This window comes from Manacus candei, unplaced genomic scaffold, assembly GCF_025592945.1.
Source record: "Manacus candei isolate 608988 ecotype Guabito, Panama unplaced genomic scaffold, ASM2559294v1 h1tg000014l, whole genome shotgun sequence".
Classification (NCBI taxonomy): Eukaryota; Metazoa; Chordata; class Aves; order Passeriformes; family Pipridae; genus Manacus; species Manacus candei.
Genome location: NW_026138062.1, coordinates 50,498,310 through 50,522,247, shown reverse-complemented (window position 1 = coordinate 50,522,247; position 23,938 = coordinate 50,498,310). Strand labels below are relative to the sequence as shown.

Below are 23,938 nucleotides of genomic sequence, written 5' to 3'. Positions count from 1 at the left end.
TGTAGAAAAGGGACTAAGCTATGACCAGTCCCCATGTTGGCATGATGTAAGTCTAGAAAGTGTAAGGACTCTAAGGCTTCTCCTTTCAAAGATAAAGTCAGAGAAAAAGCCAAAGTTTGGTTATTTGAGACTCAGTGATACAAGTGATAAGTTCTCAGTGATACAAGTAAATGTGCTAATTGTTCAGTCATCCTCAAAACATGCTATTTTCACAGTAGCCTGTTTTAAACATGGAACTTAACATCTTCCTGTGGTGCTGTGAAATTCTTCAAATTAGCCATGCTAACATGAACCCTCCTTAGTCCAGTCCATCACTAGTGTTTTCAGCCAGAAAAGTCCACACCACAAAGCATAATTAATACAAACAAAAAGAACTTTTGAGCTCATAGTGTGACTGCTGAGGTCACATTTGGAGATAGGGAAGAATGTTGAACTAAAACTGGCATGCTGGGAATTAGCCCTAATTGTTGTTGAAAACAAATAGGGCATGGAATAGTCTACCCATTGTCCTTTGTGGGGGTCCATAAATTTGCATTGATTACTGCTGATATGAGAGACAAGCCCTACTCATCACAGAATGACCAAGGTCAGTGAGAATCAGGGACTGCTTGTTGCACCACTGGACACACACTATTCTCAGCCTGAGACACGAGCTAATCAGACCAAATGCTTTGTGATCTAATGGTCAGAGCCAGACTGATGATATCATTGCTTCCACTAGTTTTGGCCAAGTTTGAAATGACAACTAGAATGCAAGTCTTCAGGTCCTTCAATCTTCCCTTAGTCATTGTAACTGATCAAGACTGCATGGACTGCTGCAAACAGAGAAGTGGTTAGAAGCAAGATCCTAAATACATCCTAGAACTGACAGAAGTTTGATGGATCTTCAGTTGGCTAGGGAAATACCGTAAAACAATTTCTCAGCTATCAGATTTTAAGTAGGAACCCATACTTGAAAGATAAGTTGTATTTCTATCTTAGTGGGAGTTTTCTCCCTCCCTTTAGTATGCCTTTCATGTGCTCAGCACAAAGATATTTGGACTTTTGAAGAATTGGACTTTCCACAAAAATAACTACACCCCATTTCAGCTATTACTTTTTTTTTCCACCACACCAGAGTCTTCTTATACACATTTTTAATAAACAAAAGGAAAGGGAGTAAAAGGGTATTCAAATGAAAGCCTTCCTGAATACTTTTATTTCAAAGGTTTGGGCTGATTTTAGTCTTTTATTGCGTTTTTAATAAAAAGCTTAGAAGGCTTTAAAGGATAAGTTCATCTTGGCAATGGGTAGGCTAAAATCTGTACTCACAATCCCAACTAAAAAAATTCATGCTTTGTACAATGATAGTTCTTGTTAACACTGTTGATTCTCTGGATTCACTAATTCCTTCACAATCCACAAAGCAGATATCTCCCAGGCAGAGCCAGTGAGAGTCTTGTGTAATGTCACTGGGAAGCACATACTTTATTCCCTTAAAGAGAAAAGTGACTTCTCTCGACACAAATAAAATGAGGAAGATCACAAGTTCACAAATCAGAATGTTATGTTTCAGCAAGGCTGAGGATAAAATTCCTGCTGGTACAAAATATTTCCTGGTCTTTAATGACCATTAGAAGACCAAATTAAGGCTTTCGGGATGAGTCTGCAATTTAGGTATTGAGCCAGAACAGATTTTGATGGTATCTTTTGAAGACTAGCTCTGAAGATGCTGTGCTACCAAAATTTCAATTGCCCCAAACTAATGTTTCTCACTACTCTGCAAGGGTAGTGAGACAAACAAGTTACAAGCTGAAGGAAGATCATTCAAAGTGGCCTTTGATTACAGAGCTGTGCCCGATAACTTTTTCGCAATTAAAATCTAAAATATAGAGATGTTTATCAATTTCTGGTGTTGCATCCTGAGGTTTATGTCTCTTGTTCTTCCTCACATGCTTTAAAGTTAAGAAAAAGACAAATCATCAAATTCTTAGGAATCAAAAAGGGCTCTAGTCTGTAGTATGGTACAAGCATGTATCACATGAGAGCTGATGTAATATCTGTCTTTTACAGAGACATTTTTATCCCCGAAGAAAATAATTTTTTAAAGAAGGAATTATATGAACATTTTCTAAGAATGAATTTTTATCTTGGTGGCCTTGGGCATGACATGAATTTAACACCAGATTTTGTTTTCAAAGGTTGACACCAATAAGCCCAAGGAAATCAAATTATATCACACATGTTGCATTAACCCTGGTGCTGTTTGACCAATGGGATATGACATTGTCTGGTAGGATATATGAGAACTGTGTCTCTGTGTGCCTGCAAGTGCATTTATGCAAGAGTCTCCTGCCCAACTCCTGATGAAAAGAAGACATTGGAAGCTAAAGGTATATTTGCTTTAGCTTAACTCTTTAAAAGTTCATTCTTCATGATCTCTTTGTCTAATAATTAGAACAGAGAAGAAATACCTGTTTCAATGAACTGTACAACTTTGTGGTGGGGTGCTCTCCGAAAGACTTTCACCATTGTTAATTTATACAACTAAAGTGATACTAAAAATTCAATCACTACCATTAACTGATACAGGATCTTAAATCTAATCATTGTTTGCAAATGATCTTAAATTGATCCATACTCCTGCAAAGCAAACAGGAGCTTTTCCATTGATTTCAATGTGCTGTACAGTAATTTATAAGGATATGGCTTCCCTGCAACCAGAGACATGGATACACACACCACACTAGTTTTATTTTAAATCCAGCTTCTCAAACTATTGAAAACAGTAAAGTCATAGAGGACTATTTTACAACTGGTGGGTAAATGCCCAGTCTTCTGCTAGTCCTGTGGCTACTCACACTATATTCCTACTGTGCTTAGAGGCCAGGTTTATCTAGGCATATCTGCCAGTATTGTGATCACTCCACGGCAATCTGAAGCCCCTCCAAACCTGTCTAACCAATCACACAGGCTAAGATGGAGATTCCTACTGTTTACATTAAATGCCACAGTTCTGTAATTGCCTCTCTCCTAAGGAATCTGTGATCATGATGTCTGCTAAGCCTTCTACAGTTATTTGGCAGAACGAAGGATATCTCAAAAGCTGAACCCAGACTGCTCTAAAGTAATATGAAATAGCCAAATAAGAAAGCAGCTGAATCAATGAGAAATCAATTAAGCTCCCTTTTAAGGATTTCAACTTAACTAAGATCTGAATGGACCTCTGCAAAGATTTCTCTTCTTGAGGAAAACTATCCCACTAAATTGGTAATGTCATGGGAAGCCTAAGAGCAGAAGAGGATAGCATGGAACTAGGCATGAATTGAAAATCTTTCTTTTTTCCTTGCACTAAAGACATTTATAACATTTCTGGCTAGAATAAGTGTGGCCACAATGAGCACTGCAGTGCCGGAAATCCTGAGGAGATGAATGGTCTGAAATGCTGTTTCTGTCCCAAATGACGGGCACTCTGTGCTTTAGAGTAATGCCCACCTAGCATTAAGGTTCAGGGCATGAAACCCCTATCAAAGAATCATAGGATCATAGTCTGATTTAGGTTGAAAAAGACCTCTAAAACCATTAACACAGCACTGCCAAGCCCACCAATAAGCCATGTACCCAGGTGCCACATACACATGTCTTTTAAATCCCTCCAGGGATGGTGACTCCACCACTTCCCCGGGCAGCTTCTTCCAATGCTTGACAACCCTTTCAGGGAAGAAATTTTTTCCTAAATACCAACCTAAATCTCCCCCAGACAAACTGAGGCCATTTCCTCTTGTCCTGTCCCTTGTTACCTGGAGAAGAGAGCAACTCCCACATGGCTACAACCTCTTTTCAGGTAGTTGTAGAGAGCAATAAGGTCAACCCTGAGCCTTCTTTTCTTTAGGCTGAACACCCACAGCTCCCTCAGCTGCTCCTCATCAGACTTGTGCTCCAGATCCTTCCCCAGCTCTGTTGCCCTTGCCAAACTGGATTGGTCCAGCCAGTTCACTATTTTCTTTGAGCTAACTGCTTGTAGCATCTGCATTGACCTGGTAGGTAGGATACTCTCTCAAGAAGTGAGAGAGTACATCCAGTGCATTCTCAGATTGAGGAGACACCTGTTTAAGTGCCACAGAATCTTAGGAAACTAAGGTACTTTTGCAATAGACAGCTCTAGATGGTAGGATGTCTCAGAAGTTGATAAGTTGTCTGCAACACTGTAGTACAGCTCAATAATCTGCATTTGCTTAAGGTAAATTTAAATGCCTAAATATCTTTGTGATCATAGACCTTAATAACAAAGTTTGGCAACAAGTCACTGAGAAGCAGCATTTCTTCCCTGCCACAGTGGGGAGAAAAGGGCAGTCATAAAGTCAAATGCCATATCCTCAAAAAAACATGTTAGCTGTAGAAGTGATGAGAGGAGCTATGAATAGGGTCAAACTACTAGATTTCTTGAGATATGATCATTCAAGTTCAGCCTCAGTCTCTGGTCAGGCATTCTCTCTCACTCTTTTCAAAATGTGAAGTAAAACATCATAACCTCCTACCTCTTTACTGAGTCCCAGCTTCCAGTTTCTAACTTGTATCATTAAATGTACAGCCCAGGATTTCATGTCTCCCCTGACAATTTAGGACCACCATATACAAAGTACTATTCCTTCTACTGCTCTTCTCCAGTGTACTTTTAAGGGTCTGAGGTAGAGCCTGGATGTCAACCATGCATAAAGTGAGTCACTACGAATAAGTGATGCAGAAGGAATCCTTATCTGCATGCAGGTCAATCTACAACCACTGTCAACTGCCCAGAAAGAGTCAGTACTTATTACACAGAGAACATAATTTCTATTGCTGCTTCATATATTCAACTTTGCAATGCTTCTAGTGTATATCATGCATGCCAGGATGTAAACTACCAAACAGAGAACAGTTTGAGAATCACTGATTTAAATTTGAGAAGAGTGAAGGACAACACCAGCTAACTTAATTCCTTTAATAATGATTTTGCATCCAAGCATAATACTGTTTTGATGGGCCTGGGATTGTACTGATGCATCACTGAGATCCCTCTGGTAAACGGTGCATTCCCCCAGTGCAGATGACATGACTCACCTAATCATTCACTGCAGTCAGCAAATATGTCTTACGGTAAGTGGTGTGTTGCCTCTTAATTAGCTACAAATACTTGGTCCAGTTTAAACAGGTCAAGAGTGAAACTAGACCACCTACTGAGTTCTGTTTCACATTGCAGCATAGGCCACTTCCTTCTTCCCACTACACTCACACAATAAGAGGTTAAGAGAGCTTCCCCATAATGGCTTCATTAGTTGCCAGCTAGGGCTCATTAAGAGGTGAAGGGAGATAGCCCACCAAAAGCCTGGGATACTGAGGATCTGTGATGGCAGACCCTGGAGAAACCAGGGTCAGTGTTTCCTTAATTACCTTTCTTGTACTAAGCATTGCCTTATTAGCTGAACTGGATTATAAAGACCTTTTTTGTGTTTGCTTGTGCAACAGTACTAAGATGCAAAAGGAGGGGATTGAATTCCCCCATGGAGAATTCAAAATGTCTCTTTTGCTGCTCAGTACAAGTTATCTCCAGGTTTATCTCTGCACCTTTCTCTAAGAGACCTTTTTTTTTTTATATTTGGGAATCTATCAGAAAAGTAGTGCATACTGAGGGAGGGGGAATCCTACAAAACTGTCCCTTGCATGAAAGGGTGAAGTATGTTTAAGAAGCATTTTTCCAGACTGAAAAATCTGAGATAGTATGGCAGCAGCCCTATCTCAAGATATATTGGCAGTGGGTAGACATGTAAAGCAAAACAAAACCCCAAACATATAATTATTTCTTCCTACAATGCAGTTCAGAGTAGGAATCTCTCAAAAGAGATTGAATTATACAGCTTGTCTATGAGGACACAGGCTAAGTGGAATGAAAAAAGATAATATAAACACAAAACAGAAATCTCTGTAATATTATTATTTTGTGAAAATTGAGAGTTTTAAGCAGAAATCTGTGTTTCTCTAAGATTACCACTAAGAGCAGGTGAAATATACCTACTCAGCTGAAAGATGGAGTCTAAGGTTCAAAGAAAGTCTAGTGTTTCTACATATGACAATCCACAGACTTTCACCTACTGCTTCCATACTGCCCGATAACCTTCTAAATGAATACAGCATACAGCACTGCAGATAGGTACTAGTCTTGACTTCAAGGTGTTAAGAGCCGGAAAATCCACTGTGCCTCTTCATATTCTTGGTTTTCAGATGATTATGCTGTTCGCAAAGTCTGCCTCTCCATGTAGTTTATGAAAGTGGCTGTCCTTGGCACTAGGCCATGTCAGCACAGTCCTATAGATTTCATTGGGACTGAACACAGTCCTAATGGCTTTGCTGAGTTGAGGGTGATTTATGCAAGTCCTTAGTTCTTTCCCTTAATAATTCTTCTGCTCTGTTTGGTCCTGTTTCATACAATAATGAAATCTGACCCCTTTAGTCCCTTCTACAAAACCTCCACTCCACTGGGTTGGGCAATGTGTTGCTACACGTAGTAGCATGCCTGCTCACTCTATTTTAATCATTCAAGAAGAGTACCACATATGCTGTAAGTAAATCTGTCTTTCAAATCAAGTCATCAATTCAGTGGAAAGGTCTGGGTTTGAAATGGAAATTTACAAATCACCTTAGCTGTGATTTTAGCTGTGAGGCACAATAACCTCAATGTTACAAGCACCTTGGTAAGGAAAAAGGTCTTGGAATGATGGTCAAGTTTGTCTCAAATAACCTCATGCTGCCAAAGAAAGTTTGCACTAGATGGATTTATAAAAGCAGTATAAGGAATGCTTATAAATCATCTGCAGGTTAACAAAGGGAAAGTGAATTCTGTTTGTGTGTAGAAATAAACATTTTTCCAAATCCATCCCTGCAATCCCCAAACCTCCATACACATTCAGAATAATGACTCAATTATGAACTATGCTACAAAATCACTAGAAGTACACGACTACCTTTCCCCTTATGGTGGCCTTATAAATAAACCCACAGAGTATGGAAATGAAGATGTTAATATGGGGAAAGGAAAAGCCTGGCACTAAATTTATCCTCCTTTCAATGCACGATAGCTTCTGTACCTACCTCTGCAAAAGTTTTGATCAACCTAGTTTCAGCCCCAGGTTCCTTCTGCTTATTCCTCAGTCCAGTCAATTTTATTTTATGACAAGCTTCTAACATCTAACCTAAATGATGATTGTCAAAAAGATCTTTTTTTTATATTCTTAGCACCAGTTTATTCAGTTTGCTCCATCCTTGGAAGTTACTCTCTTAAACTACTTGCAAGCAGCTAACCTGAATGTCTTTACTCGTGATAGTGATTTCTCAGTGAAAATGTTGTTTACATAATTTTTCTACTATATCCACTCTCCTAACAGCTTTTTTTTTTGAGGCTGCTTTGCTGAAAACTCCTTTCATTTCATTGCTTATACTGAGCTGCCCTGGATTTTTGGCCTAGTTCCACTCCATCTGTGTAAGGTATAGAAGCTGTTATTGCTGCAGTCTCTTGTTTGTGAGCATAAAATACAGGACAAAAGCCAAAGGACTAATGTTCCATGGGTTCTGACTAGCATTTCTTAGTGTTTCTCTAAAAGCTAATTGCATTTGGAAGAAAAGGTTCCTGAATAGATTTTCTTTAGCCTTCAGTTCACATACCTGATGGAGATCTTGAGCAAGATGCCCATTCAGCAGAGGAATGAAGTTGCAGATTCAAAACCTCTACACAAAACTGTCCATAAAATGTGTCTTCTTGGTAGGTGCTTGTACTATTAAATACTTTTAATCAGTAAACTTATTTTTTACTTGATAGGGGATAGTATTTTAATATGAACCTCATGTGGCACTCATCCTCCTCTAGCTGAGCCTAGAAAAGCATGGGCTTTGAATTCAGAAAGGAAAGGAGAACTGACAGATTGCCACCTCTTCCTTCTTGTTTACAGCCACCTAAAGATTATTTAGTCATCTCCTAAAAATCAAAACAGACCCTTTGGTGGCTACTGGGATTCACCAAGAACTAACATCAGAACAAGCAGTTATATGTAGACCATCAATTACATTCACAGCCATATGATGAACAATAGCAAGCCTAGATGGCTTTAATGCGGTTATTTATTGTATTACTCTATGCTCAGCAATGGAAACAGAATTATTTATGTAGTTGAGCTATGGAATTTCTGCTTCCAGTCATGTCTTGCATGTGCTTCACTAGAACACATTTGTAGCACTTTTTTTGCAGATCTAAGTGCAAGAAGATTTTACAGTTTAACGAAAATAAAAACCAACAGTAAGTCACTGCTGACATTACCAATTGAGCAATCATGTCCAGTCCAGTTGGGATCGCAGCTGCAGAGTCCAGTATCCGGGAGGAAGGTCCCATGACCAGAGCACTGATCCAGGCAAGTGGCTCTTGGGGTCTCACAATTTGTTCCTCCCCAGCCAACAGAGCAGTGACATTCTCCTCGCACGCACACACCTCGTCCTGAGCAGGTAGGATCCATGCAGTCCACTATATGTGAGGAGGAAGAGGAAGCAGACAGCAAGAGCAAATAGGAATTTCAGAAAAAAAGCCATCAGACTGCCATCTACACAAACGTACTTATATAATATCTCAAGGTTCCAACCAAAAAGCCCTACTGCGCACAAAAGAGATGCTTCATCCAAGAAGTCAGTGTCCCTAAAAGGCAGTGAGACCTAAAACACTTAAGTGAAAAACAGAGAAAAATTAATGATGAAATCTATTATTTTATCCAGGTCTGCACTAATAAATGATCCTTCTGGCAAGAACTAATATCAATTAAGAACAGAATAAGAATAGTATTCTCTTGTACAGATATTGTGCTTCCATTTATTCTGTTAGAGTAACCTAAATTACTATTACTAATGAATTCAAAGCTGAGTCCTAGTTTTCTGAGAGAGAATTTTGCGTAAAGATTCAGCAGAAGCTGACATTCTTATTCAGTAAAACACATGCTTAAATTGAAGAATACGCTTAAATCTATACAGGTTTCACAGAGACTTACATAAATTTCACGTTAAATATATCCTTAGACAGTTTTCTGGAGTAAAGATTAAAACAAAATCATGTATTTTTTATATTGGTGTTTGTTCTCCTGGTTTTATTTTTGATCAATTAATACTCTTTTTTAAATGTTTGGAGTTTACTTTCCCCCCCAAAGAGTCACTTTCCTAACGAGATAGGAGACAATCCAGTTAGGTATATAGCAATATACACCAAAAGACCAAATGTACTCTTGCCTGATTCCTGAGTTATGTGTTTTTTAGGTAACTGTCAGCTCCTCTGCCCACAGGGGAATTTCACCCAGCAATTGGAAATTTTTAATGCACTAGACACCCTTCCAAAAAAAAAAAAAAACAACTGGAGGAGGTGACTGTCTATTTATATATAAAAGCTGATAGGACAGCCTAGAGAAATTCTTCCCATCTCTTGTAACGGTGTGTGGCAGTGCCCTGGGGATTAGTGACAAGTGTCAGTCTGGCTAAGCAGCATAGGGAAAGCTGTCCAACTCCTGGCTCTGATACAGCAGAGCAGAACACGGCCACCGTACACACAGCAGGCTTGTGGTTCAGTTTTTTGCCCCCTGTAAAAGCTAATAAGAATTCCACTGACCTGTTCAAGACACAGAAACCTTAAAAGGAAACACAACAGCTGCTCTGATAGTTCCCTGAATTCTCAAACCCTTCTCAATCTGACAAGTAATGGCTTAGTTATTACTATCCCAAGGCATGGGAGAGAATTTTCTTTTTTGTTTAGTTCCTGGAGCTCTGCTCATAGCTGGAACAATCCTCGAAAATTGTAAGAGGCTGGAAAGGATGAGTCTATAAATCTCCTTCACTGTTAGTGAGCTGGGAGCTATGGTGCCAATTTTAGCATGAAACCCTTGAAGCCCTGGCCCTGTTCTTTCTCAGCAGTAATAAGTATGAAAAGGACTAAGGGATGGACTAGCAGCCTTGTCCATTCTCAGCAGATGTTTGAACATAGGGAACAAAGTTCACAGGCTAACTGACAAGAGGCTACCTCCAGGCAATTAATCATCCCCTCTGAAGGTCAGCTGGGAAAAAGGTGAGTTTTACAGGGGCCTCCATCACAGGAGGCAGACAATCTGCTATCTCAGCTCTAACACAGACGATTATAGGAGGGGAATGTGCATGTCAGAACCCCCCATTTATCATAATCCCAAGGCCATTTTTCATGTTGAAATGAGCCCTTTCAGAAAATGTCACACACAATGGCTACTTTAATCTCAGCCTCACTAGCTGTATCTCTTTAGGGTTTCGCCACCATCGGAAGGGCCCTGGGACAGGATTACGGGCCTCTGCTTTCTTCTTAATTGCTTAGTGGATTTGGAGTACAATGGTATATTTTTAGGGAGTTGTGCTTGACAAATTTAGCTGCTCAGCTCTAGGAGAAGTAGAGGTGGGGAGCTGGGCAGGAGGGCAGAGCTGACAAAACCTAGTATACCTGGAAAAAGAAAAAAAAAAGCATACGTCTGTGTTGTTGGTTAGAAAATGTCCCAGATGGTAAAATTCCTGGTTGAAAAATGCCCCGTTTATAGTGCAGCCTTGTGCAGAATCTTTGCCAGGGAGATAAATCATGCAGCAAGCAAGGTTAGTGCCTCTTCTACACTTTTCCCCAATATGCTTCATGCTTCATTGGTCACACAAGTTATTAGGCTTATTCGGTGCCCAAAGAGTAACTTCTCATTTTTCACTGCTTAAATTTGCTCCCCTCCTTGTAATGTCTCGCTGACTTAGCCCATGCCTTATAAAATATGGGCCAATAAACTAAGGAAGGAAAAAAGAAAAACTTGCGTAAGATTGTTGGCTGATGTTTTATAAACATTGCTGAACTTCTATGGGGAAAAAAGAAAAGACAGAAGAAACCCTGGAATGAAAACCCACTATAAACATGGACCAAGCCGTGAAGCTACTAAGAAATAATAAAGAGTAATCAATACCAGATGGTCCTTCTTAGAAGAGAAATTAAAGAGTAAAAGCAATTTAAAAAATAGTATAAATCAACTTTTTTACTAGATCTAAATATATATACATATATATATATGTCCTCAAGATTTCCCACATGGCATATTTCTGAGTTACTTCCCCCCTCACAATACAATACAAATTATGCCTCGAATATCAAAAACATGCATGCTTGGAAAAATACTAAACAGCCCATAAGAAAACCCATGTTCTCTTTGTTCTTCCTCCTTTTTCAAGTTTTGACCTACTGGGACTGACACTGTCCCCCGCTACAGTGATAACATAGAATAACTCAGTAGTGTCTGACTTTTCTGCTTTAAATGAGACCAGGGAAAAAAAAGGTTCCTGTTAGAAAAAGGGTAAATCTCACTTCTCACTCTGATTTACACACATTAAACACTTCTGGCTGGAGGCAAAATCAGGATCTTTTCATTTCTGTTTATCCAGTAAAGATATGATCTAGTAAATAAGAAGTCTACATAGAAGCTTTAAAGCTACTTCAGTAGTCACCATCTTTGGGTTTTGCATGCCCCACAGCTTCACTGAATTGTGCTTTAAGCCAAAATGAAGCTTCCTCAAGAGATGTCTTATTGTTATAAGAGCTGATACTGTCTTCTCTAACATTTACTGACACTGATGCCATGTCCCACACCAATATGTTTAACACTTCAAAAGAATTGCCAGATTAGATGTCATTTGAATATCTGAATCCAATCCAGCCTATTTTCATTGTCCGTAAAATAAAGTCATTTCAGATAAATCTTTATCCCTCATAATAAAAACAACCATAAATTAATTCAAGCCATTGTTATTCTTAAACATGTGTCAAATAATGTTTTAAATCTCTCAGCTGATGAAGAGGTCTTACACATGTACTTGTAGAAGCATAATTTAAGTACACTTATTTATCAAGTCACCTGCATAGAATTTTGAGAATAGTTTTCGAAAGTGTTGTACATTATTCTTTAAATAAGGCACTTTTGGATGTATTTTTATAACTCCCTGAATGATTTATACACTTACAAAACTGTCCACTTTATCATTTAGCAATAAGAAGCAGTCACAGGCTCAGGAAGATAAAGGTTTATGTTGGCAGGTGAGTTCTTACACAAAGAGATTAAAGATAAGTACTAAAAGGTACCGTATTTCTGAGCCATAAATCCAAATGTAAATGAAAAATGTTTGAGGGCTAATGTGAGAAAAAAAAGCTATGGAAGAGCCATTAAAATAATATCAGATTTTGAAGCAGAATTTAATTCAAGTCCTGAGCATTTCTAAGCTTTTAAAGCTGACAAGAATCTCGGACTTCCTCTCACACGCCACCATTTTGTGTATGTAAGCAACTGAAATTGCTTGGCATAGCAAGCAGAGAAGAAAGCACGGTAAAATAATTATACGTTTAGATGTGTAAATGGAATCGATGCTTTAATAAGAACATTTGAACATATGATTAAATGTTCTGGTCTTTCAACTAGATGTGTCTATCTGAAACATTTGATGGCTTTTCATCCAATTATTGAACAAATATGATAGCTAACGACGAGTTATGACAACATATCATTTTTATGTTGCATCCATCTATTGTATCTCTAAGGTGCCTATTACTGTTCTGTTTAAGTGCCAGTCCGATTCTGAATTGCCTCCATCCATGCAATTACAGAACGACAATCAAAGCAAAGGGCTAATTGAATGTATCTTGCAAATACCTTCTTCACAGCTCTCGCCTTTGTATCCTGGGTTGCAGATACAGGTCCCCATGATGCACGTGCCATGGTTATTGCAGGAGACATCAATGCACTGGTTCGTTGGGACATCGCACTCTGCTCCCTTCCAGCCACTATGGCACAAGCACCTTCCCTTCATGTACTGCCCATTGCCACTGCACAGCACTGGGCAGGATGCTGGGGACAGACAACAGAAACCACATTAAAATAAAACTGTATATGGCTCTCACTTCAAAAAAGAGCACAAGAGTCCAGCACGTGATTTACAGTCTTCATATACAGTCTTCATTGGGGTATGTTCTTCTTTTCTTTGCCAAAACCAATTTTTTTACATGGATGACACACAGCTGTTGACTGTATTCTCTTGTAACAGTGCTCTCGAGTTAGAATATCTCCTCACTTTGTGTCTCTGATACCTTTTTTCACTAACTAAACTCAGCATTTTCTTGTATTCTGATTTTTCAATGTACTGGTGTCTTCTTTCAGCAGCATCACTTACTTTAGATTGCTTATTGCTATTCCTGACCTTCTGCCAGACTTTGTACTTTCCTTGACACCGCCTCTGCTGCAGACCTTAGTAGCACACTTTATGGGTTTCAGTTGTTGTGCTCAGAGCCCAGAATGCCACACAGACTATTTCCCTGATATAGCTCATATCGTACCATCAACTATCAACTTTCTTCCCTGAAAGGCTTGTCAAGCACTGGAACAGGCTGCCCAGGGAAGCGACTCAGTCACCATCCCTGCTGGAATTTAAAAGACATGCAGATGTGGCATTTGGGGACATGGTTTAGTGGAGGACTTGGCAGTGCTGGGTTAATAGCTGAACTCGATGATAGAATTTTAGAGGTCTTTTCCAACCTTAACAATTCTATGATTCTGATCGAAGCTCCAGCCCCCTTTTTTTGCTATCACCTCTCTGGACTCCATTCAACATCAGCCACAATGAAAAATTGGCCTCTACTCTTTCCAAGTTCCCTGTAATAAAAGCTCTACAAATCTATCCTCAGTACCAATTTATAGAGGATTTTTAATTGCCCTTGTTTCCAGGAAAGCCAGCTGACTCTCAAGGCCAACCAGATACAGGCTTTCTTCCCTGTGATAAAGAGAAGAAGGTGACAAGCTCAAGCTGTGGCATGATGGATCCCAGGATTAAGTGTTTTCAGAGCTAAATTTGGAAAATGCCAGGCAGAGTGGGATGGGATGAACTGAAGGATACAGAGAAGGCTCCTCAAGGAAGGAGTGCATCAAGGACCAGACCCCAGCCTCCACAAACATAGCTTTGATAGGCACCGCTCTCCAAGCTTCCTCCAGCTTCTCTCAGATGATACCTTCTCCCTTTTCCATTTTCCACACCTGCCACCTTATGCTCCTTTTGTTCTCTGCTCTGATTTTTCCAAGGAAGATGCTGACTTCAGTCCCTCAGAAGGAGCAGTCTTTCCCTGTTCCTATCCCTTGAAACTTCTTGCTTAAGCCCTGTTCTCTTCCATTTCATTTTGCTGAAACTCAGCTGCAAGGACATATATTGAACATTGACTTCTCTTGTTCACTGTTGCACATCAGCCTCAGGTGGGAGCAGCTGGGCTTCTCATCTGCCTCTCTGAAAGGCAATCTATGAACAATTTTATGCAGGACAAATGTGAAATGAATATTCCAGTCTGCTGCTTAATTCAACTGCATTAGGCATGTGATGAATACAGTATTTCTATTTTGCTTTGTTCCTGGCTCTGGTTAGGTGTGGGAAGAGGTATTAACATGGTTAAGGGAAACATTCCTCTCCTTCTCTTCCCATCTTTTATACGATAATCTCACAATGCACATCCTGAGTTGTTTCCATGTGTCCTTATAGTCAAGTCTGTTTGAGTGTTACAGAACTAAAGCAGCTTCAATAAAATACAAAGTACTGCCAGCTCTGTTAAGCTAGTTTGATATGCAGTGAACTTTATTTGCCTGACCAAGATAAAAGAGGTTTAGAAAAGAAAGGAATTTGGCAACTGTTATTACTGGGGAGTAATAACAGTTCCCTGTTCACTTGAGAGGAAGCACATTGCAGTGGTGCACTGCAAGTGCATCATTTGCAAGCAGGTATCTACCTATATGAGACATAAATTGTTTAAGATACATTGTGTTGTGTACATGGTTCATAGCAAACTCACTCTGTAATTTCACTTTTCAGCTAAGCTGATGAAATCTTCTGCCTCCCCATCTCAAATTTCAGTGCTCAGTAATGGACCTTGTTCTTTCAAGGCAGTGGCAGGGGATAGTTTGCAGCTCTTTTCAACAAGAAGAAAGAATAATTGCCTTTAACCAGTGAGAGGTTGCTGAGAAAGACTTACAGGTTTTCTGACAAGACAGCTGATCACAGTACCAGATCAGATAAATTACTGGCCATCTGCAATGAGACTGGCACTCTACAGAGCCTTCTGTGGAGAACACCTTAGGCATAACCTAGAAAGTGCTGCTGCAAATGCTGCAAATGTCAAGGCAATGGCAAGAACAAGACCTCCTCTGTAGTATGCAATAATGAATAAAGAAAAAAGAGATTTCTGATTTTTTCCACTGTTACTTGTGCAACTCTCTTCCATATATAAATATGTATAATTATTATTATTTGATCATTCAGATTCCAACAAACAATGTTTAAGATGGCAAAATTATAGTAATTCTCTAGTGTGGTAATGACAGCAACAACCCAAATACACACCCTGTTTCTTGTAAAGTGTAGCATCAGAGAGTAAGATTGTTTGTTTGTTTACTTCACGCAGAACTTGAAACCACCATCTCCCATGTCCAAGAAGACCTTTAAAAGGCCCATGAAATACACCTCTGGTGACTTGCTCTCATTTACTTTGTTTAAAATAATTGGTTAATCATGGCTAGGCTTCGCTATAATACATTAATTATTAACTATTACTAAAAACAGAAAGGCTTCCTGTTCCAGAATTTCCCATTCCTTTGGATGGTAAATTACAAGGCTGAACTGAAACAAAGGAACAGACAGGAAATCCATGACCTAGAAATCTTCACGTGGGCAGGGACCTGCTTATTTAAGGATTACTGCTTCATACAGGGTCTGATAAATGGTTGCAGACAAATACTGTAGCAGCCTTACACATGCTGCCTTTGAGAGATTTGTAGCTCAAAAGCAGCACCCTAGATGCCCCTCCAAACCAACAGGAAGCCAATGCTGGGGTCTCTGGATCTCACACTCATGGCAACATGATCCATTTAACAAGCCTACTGCGTGGAAATGCATACACAAATATTATTTTGACACTCCAGGTACTAATGTGTCTTCCTAAAGGCAGAAAGTAATCTGTGATCTGAACCCAGATGATTCTTAGCGAAAAGACAGAGTTGAATAACAGGTGTTGGTATCAGCCAAAGTGCTCTAGTGAAATGGGAGAGACTCACATGGCTCCATTGAAGAGCCTGAGAAAGCTCAGCATATAACCCACCAGGGGAGGTAAACTCCTCTGAAAGTGGATTCAGAACAAAAGTTTAAGTATTCTGACTCACAGTGAAGGAACTTCTCCTCCACAGCCTCTACAGGGAGGTTTGGGGGGAACAAGCCCTGAACTTCTGCCCCTACTTGAAGTTAGGATGTGTGAGTTGGAATAGGCTGTGGGACATGGAAAAAACCTCCTTTTGTTTCCAGCTCTAAGGATTTGAAAAGGAGCTTGGAAATGCAAACCAAGTGTAAGGAAATGCAAACCAAGTGTAACCTGAGTCAGCAAGAAGTTTGACAGAAGGGCTCTCAGGGATGCAGATTGCCACATCCATCTTACTGGGCTGCGAACTCTGAAACCCCGCAGGGTTCAGCCTGGCCCACCCCGCCCCGCCCCAGCGGTGTGCGGCTCCTTATCTCTGTCTCCTGGCTGGGCTGCAGGGACATGACCCTAGCTCAGCTGGAGAGGGAGAGAACTGGGGTTGGACAGAGTTTAGCTCTCTCTCTTGGGAAGGAGCCAGCCTGCTTTCTGAAGCAGCAGTGAGCTGGGGTGAAGTTTTGACCTGCTGTCTTAGCAAGCTCCTTGTGTGGGCACTAACTTTTTACACTACCTCCCTCCCCAAATTTATAAATCTGTACTTAGTCTGTTGGACTGTTTGAGCCAAAAAAGGCCTTGAAAAGGTTGATGTACAGTATTCTGGCATTTCCCACAAGCAAGGTTTTGATTTCTTGGCCTGAAATGTGTTCTTACTAAAAGAACTTCACTTTGTTTTTTAAATGCTTAAATAACTTAAAAAATTCAGGTCATAGAAAATCCTTCTGAAGCCGTTTATTAAAAATACTTATCACTTGAGCAGAGATATGTATTATATTGTGTACTGGGGTAAGCCTCCTTCTCTCCTCCTAGTCTTTTCACTTTTGGCCAGAGTATCCAGTTCTTCCTGCCATTACTCCACTCCTAGCCTTACTCCAACCCTGCCCCATTTCCCACAGCCAGGCTCAGGCAAACTTGCAAGGTACTTACTTTTTGTATAATCAGTCTCCTAAAAGAAAGTATCATTACAGTGTCGTGCCACACCATGACAAGAGTGCTCTGCTAACAAACAATAATGACAGATTTATAAGTCATGTTTTATAAAGTCACTTCAAGAGAGAAAATACCTGATGTGACATTTTGTCTATCCATAAGCAGCCTAAGGGGTGGTGTTGTTGCTAAGGGCACAGCACTCATGACAAGTATAGAATAATAGAATAGTTTAGGTTGGACAAGCCCTCCAAGATCATTGAGTCCAACTTTTAAACCAGCACTGCCAGTCCATCCCTAAACAATGCCCCTAAGAGCCACATCTACATGTCTTCTGAACACTTTCAGAGATAGTGATTCTACCACTTCCCTGAGCAGTCTATTCCGGTACCTGAAAAGCCTTTCAGTGAAGAAATTTTCCTAATATCCAACCTAGACCTCCTCTGGAATGACTGGAAGACATTTCCTCTTGTCCTTATTACTTTGGAGAAGAGGCTGACCCCCACCTGACTACACCTTCCTTTTAGTTGTAGAGAGTGACAAGGTCTCTGCTGTGTCTCTTTTTCTCCAGGCTAAACAACCCCCAGCTCCCTCAGCTGAAATTGTAGCAAACATATTTGTAGCAAACAAATCCGGAGATCCAACCTATTCCCATCCTACTGCAGCATCCTCAAGCTGGATGAGGAGTACTTTGAAAAGGCACAGACATGAATATAATTTCCACAAGAAAATGTTAATGGAAGGGGAAAGGGAAACAGTTTATCAAGTATAAATTCCCACCTCTGCCGCAGTCAGGGCCCAGAAAGCCAAGGAAGCAATGGCAAGTCCCAGACACGCAGTCTCCATTCCCATAACAGTTACTGGGACAGTTATCCACTGATTCTGGAAAACAAAAGAGAATTCAGGTACTCCTTTAGGTAAGAAAACACCTCTGAGTTTGGGAGGGCTCTCGATGGCAGGACAGCTGAAACTTCAAAGCCATTGCTGCACTTGGAGCCGAAAGCATTAGTCTGAGCTCAGCCAAACAATGCTCATCCATTTACAGCAATAGAGGGTTCAACTGGAAATCTTATGATTAAATATGAGCTGTCCACTAAGCTTTGTTCTCACTCAGTACCAGAAAACTTCTAAATGTCTTTTCTTCCTGCGTACTTTTACAATGATTTTTCCTCTTTGAATTTATTGGAGAGAACCAATGCTCACCATTCTCATGGCAGAATACATACCTTTGGTCCAATTTTGTTGACCTGGGTAAGTGACCTTGGGGCATTTATTTGTGCCAAACAGAGCTGAGCTACAATAGAAATGTTCCCCTATGAATTTACTGAACACAGACCCTTGATTCATCCTGTCTGCCTGTTCAAGGAATATTTCTAACCAATTTCTTCTCGTTTGTTCTGCAATATTATATAGAATATAATGCATTATAAATTATATAATATATAATTTATACTATATATTTAACAGGTCACAGTTCTGGGCATAATATTGTATCTTGGTGGAACAGGAATGGGACTATTCCACACTTTCTTCTGTTCCTAGTTGTCATCTTAAATTCCCTGACTCTGACAAAAACACCAGCTATTCATTTTTCAAGGAAAGTTAACAGGTAAATAAAATGATACCTGGCACTTCTGAGAACAGTTCACAATACTGGGGCTAAAACATATTTTTCATAAAAGAACAATACAGGCTGGTAAACACATCAAAAAGAGAATGAAAATAATGTTATTTTCTTGACTAAACTGTGAGTGAAGACTGAGTAAATGTGAGTGGGGCTTTGAAAGTTGTTGTAACACCATGGTTCATTCCACACTGCTCTTTCACATTTTCTCCAAGGAAGATGCATATCAGATGAGAATGGGATTTGGTTATACAGGAGGGGCACTGGTGGTACATCTACTATAGAGTGGGATGAAAATCTCTGCCCTGTGAATAATGACTGCACTTTCACACGTACTTCACAAGGCCTCCTGGTAGCAAAGATATTTGTAAACTCCCAATCAGTGCAAATGAAGAGAACCAGCAGTAGCAGTGATGTGCAGATCAGCTTCTAATCACAAATGAAAGGAAGCCTGTTTCTGGATGGGTGTTCTCCAAAGAGCAGAGGTTTCTGAAGGACATTTTAAAGGATGTGGTGTAATTTAATCATTCATAAAGGGTAACAGTAATTTTAAATAATAAAACCAGTTTAAAGGATTTATGTTTTAGGTCCTGGTATCAGACAGCTCCATGCAGCAAGGAAGGTACAAGGAAGTGCTGTCAGTTTTCTAACACTTAAGCTCTATAGTTAAGCAGATATTCACTTGATGGTGTATAGAAAAACAGTCACAGCACCTAGTCAACACTTCAGGCTTGAGCTGTCATCTTTATTCCAATCAAAGAACAGCCATCCTTCCTAGAATAAAGAAATAATGACTCAGGCCTTGTGCATTTATACTGATATTTGGAAATGCTATCTCTCACTGCATAGCAAGTATAAACAGAAATCTATCCTGTAAATGAAAAGCTGATATTAGCCCATGTGTATACAACCTTCAGAACTTCGTGATGGTTTAATGTCACTGCTGAAAATAAAAAAAAATTTACTTTATGCCTTTTTTCCTCTATGTTTTTTTAAAAAATGTTTATGTTTTCTTGTCTTCAATAAATATTGCAGAAATTTAGGAAAAAGAAGTTATTTGTGCACATACACATACTTACACATATGAAGAACAGTGTGAGTATCGTGAAACAAGATAATGAGACGGGTAAGGAGATTGAACTGCTCCTGTTGCTGAAAGGGTCAGCCCTTTTCCTCTAATCCTCTCAGCCTAGGAACAACTCTAAGCTCCCTCTTCTTGTGCTGGTTCTGGCACTTGTCAGACTCTTCAGTGAGTTGGTTAAACTCAAAAGGTGGCAAAAAAAAATGAATGCAGCAGAGAAAAAAACCTAGTGAATTTTTTTTTCTACTGCCTGAAAACCAGGAAGAGGAGAAGGGCCACACTATTCAGCATCAATGCAGTATGTAGCTGTCCCATGGCACCTCATCATCACACTGCCATGTTGGGTTGGGGTTTGCCAGCTGTAGCAACACTGTGTATATGTAACACACACACAACCTTTGAAGTCATAGGGAATACCTATGTCACCTTGATGCAGGACAGACTCCCAGTGTTATGACAACAACTTCAGTATATTAAAAAACTAAAAACTAAAAAAAACTTTTTTCCAAGCTTTGCTTTAAAGGACTAAATTGAGTCCTTGAAAAGAAGTAAAATATCTATATCGCTTTCTTGGTATATTTATGTAATATAATAAATAATATTTATGCAAAATAATAAAAAACCAAAGAAACATCTAAAAAACATCTAAAAAGCAATGTAACATCAGACACAGCAGCTGTTCTAAAGTGTGACAATGCACCAGATCAAATAAATGGTAATCTTTGTTACTGGAAACAATATTTTACATTACAGCAGGGTTCAGCTGGTGTGTCTGTGATACTTAGGGCAAGATGGGTAAGATGCTGTATACTGATTAGATGTTCACTAGAGATTAAACTGTCCACTATACTGGCTATGTATAAAAAGATTTAGAAGTTCAGAGGGACCACAGAAACAGAGCTTACCTGTGCTTAGGTAACCAACTTTTCCTGAATCTCAGGGTGAATCCATTTAATTGTCTTTACTCTGGTGGTGCATCCTTTCCTCCTCTGACTAGTTCAGCAAAGACACCTGTAACTGGTCAGATCCCATCGACAGTGACCAACGCTAGTGCAGGTCAAAAAAATATTCACATCTATTTTGTGTTCATCTGCAGATCTGCCATTTTTCTTTGCAAAATGCTGGTGATATGCACACATATCACTTAATTTATCACTATCTCCTCAATATTTGATTTCCCAGACTCTTCTTTGCAAGTGTGGCAAAACTGCTTGATACTAGATAGTGACTAACTCAAAAGGAACTACAAAACAGGTGGATGAAATCCATTGCACCTTCTTTAACTGAAGCATCTCAGTAGCTCTTAACTGTGGCCTGAATACCCTACACTATTAATAACAGAGCAAGCCCTTAAAAATCCTTTCATCCTATTTCACTGATTTCTCTGACTCACCTTGTTTTTCTAACATAGTCAAAAGTAACATTTCTAACACGTTCTTATTTTACTACTTCTCTTTGCCCTGGAATAACCTGCTTGATAGAGAGGAGATGAAGTGAAAAGAAACTCTTCTCTCCTTTGCCACTTGCTGTTTTTTAGCAGTTAAGGATACAAACTTGCCTGGTGTGACTCAGGCAATTACGATCTCACACTCCCAAAGTTCTTCACTACTGAGAATGAATTCTGAAAAGCGATGAAGATTCATGCAGTGCATCTTTGTCTCAAATCTGTTCCCAAACAGCTCCAAAGTATTTCCTTAAAGGAAGTGTTAAATGAACCTACTTTTTTTCTCAGGAACTCCAGAGCTGATGAGCATAAACAAGGCTGAGACTGAGGCTTTAGAGCACCAAGTCTGTGTGTGCAACACTAAGCATGCTTCTATTTATTTTCTTAGGCACAATCAGAAACTGGAATTTCTTTTTACTTTGAAGGTCACAGTCATTAGCGAGTCATGCTCACTTAAGATATCTCATAAAAACCTCTGTTTTCATCCCAGGACTGATTGTCTTTCAGTGGTTACAGGCTGTGCCACTTTGGCACCTGAGTCAGTTTTCTGTCCCTTCTGGAATGTATACACTTAAACGTATCCATGCACACTGCTCCAATACCTACATTTCAAACTAAACAGGTGGAGGTGGGTGACCTGGCACCAGAAATTAGGGAGTCATGATGGGAGAATACTAGAAAGAACAAAGAAGCAAACAGATAAATTTTCAGAAGCTAGGACTTAAAAAAATTATTATGAAGTGGGGCTTAGATGATAGAAGAGACTAAACTTTAACATCTAGGGGGACTCTAAGTTGGTAGCACAAAGCAGCTGCCTGTCTTTTTAGTATACTTACATTCAACATTGCTAAAGAGGTGACAAACTATCAATCAATAAATAAAAACAGGTCACTGCAGTTGTGGCTGGGTTCTAGTCTCCTTTATACAGCTTATTCTGTAAGCTGTTCACATAATTATAAGGATATTTTCCAATATGTACAAAATTCCATATGGTGTTTTATGAATAGCGCCATGGGAACTGCTTTAGAGAATCATGACAATGTTTTGTTTCATTTTATTTAATTGTTAAAGTTCACTGTGAGACCACGGACAATTCTTTTTTAGAAAGCTATATATATGTTCTCTGTTTTCAGTCTGATTCCCACAGTTTTCTCTTGGGTTCCAAATCTCTCAAGAGATCTGATGGACACCAGCTGGTAGGGGCACAGATTAATAACTGGAGGGTCAGCCAATGGAGGATGCATGATGCCTTCATATGGTCTTGTTGTCGTGTCCAAAGAGAGTATTGAAAACACAGTTTCCATGACACCTTTCAATCACCAATGGTTGTAGGAGTGAAAGTCTTTAAAGCAAACAGCTGACACTGGGGACAGATCTGCAGAGGCGGTGGGGCTTCTAATAGGGAATGCAGAAGCTTGGGTACAGAAGTAAGTGTTCTGCCAGCTTCACAATCCAATTAGCAACAAAAAAAACAATTCATTTCATAGAATCACAGAATCATAGAATAGTTTGGGTTGGAAGAGACCATAAACACCATCCAGTTCCAACCCCCCTGCCAGCAGACCAGGTTACTCAGAGCCCCATCCAACCTGTCCGTGAAGACCTCCAGGGATGGGTCATCCATCCACAACTTTTCTGGGCAACCTGTGCCAGTGCCTTGCCACCCTCACAGTGAGTAATTTCTTTCTAATATGTAATCTAAACCTGCCCATGATCAGTTTAAAGCCATTCCCCTTTGTCCTATCACTCCATGCCTTTATCAAAAGTTTCTCTCTTTTAGCCCCTTTAGATACTGGAAAGTGCTCTAAGGTCTCCCTGGAACCTTCTCGTGTCCAGGCTAAACAATCCCAACTCCCTCAGCTGTTCTCCACAGGAGAGGTGTGCTAGCCCTCTGATTATCTTTGTGGTCCTCCATTATTTCCTCAAAAAATGCTGTAAACAACTGAGAAAAGGTCTGAATGACATAATGAGACACTCGGTTTTCAGATCCACACTGTCTCATTTTGGAGAATGGTACAGAAATGCTCTGTCTGACATGGCAGGTACTCCCTACCCTAGGCCAGCCTACCTCATTCAGGAAAAGGAGGATGTACAAAACTGTTTCTAGATTTATAAAAATGAGAGATGGAAAACATTCATTAAGTGTGAAAGTCTAGACTTCTCCAAGAGCAAAACTCTTTTTCTGAAGTACTCTTTAACATCCTTTCTGCTTATGAGCTTTAATCGTCAAGGCAGAGAAAGAAACAGATGATAGGTTGGAGCAAACCAACTTTATTTCATGCACCATGTTGACTTACGGCTGCTGAGGATACTTTGGGATTTTTGCCATTTATCTCAGGGGATGTTTTTTTAATACAAGTAATCTCATAGTTGGTAGATTTTGAGGGAAACTAGGCTGAAGCCTTTATTTCATTGCTAGTTTTCCCACTGTAATCACCCCTTAAACTGAGAGAAGCCATAAACTGGCATGATCCTGCTCATACCCACAATAAGACTTCACACTACACTATCTTTCATTTAAGGATATCACCGAGTTCAATATGAAATTGCTAATTGTTACCATTCCCAATTTTT

General features: G+C 39.7%; 1 protein-coding gene across 11 annotated transcripts in view; it reads right to left on the bottom strand.

Annotated features, from left to right (window-relative positions):
* The window catches only part of TENM4 (teneurin transmembrane protein 4), a 600,622-nt gene that overhangs the window by 142,341 nt on the left and 434,343 nt on the right, over positions 1-23,938 (bottom strand). For all 11 annotated transcript variants that reach the window (XM_051778647.1, XM_051778642.1, XM_051778649.1 and 8 more), the window contains 3 exons: positions 17,996-18,097; positions 12,726-12,920; positions 8,324-8,524 (listed from right to left, as the gene is read on the bottom strand). In XM_051778647.1, coding sequence (XP_051634607.1) covers positions 8,324-8,524; positions 12,726-12,920; positions 17,996-18,097 — 498 coding nt within the window. The remainder of the gene's footprint in view (positions 1-8,323; positions 8,525-12,725; positions 12,921-17,995; positions 18,098-23,938) is intronic.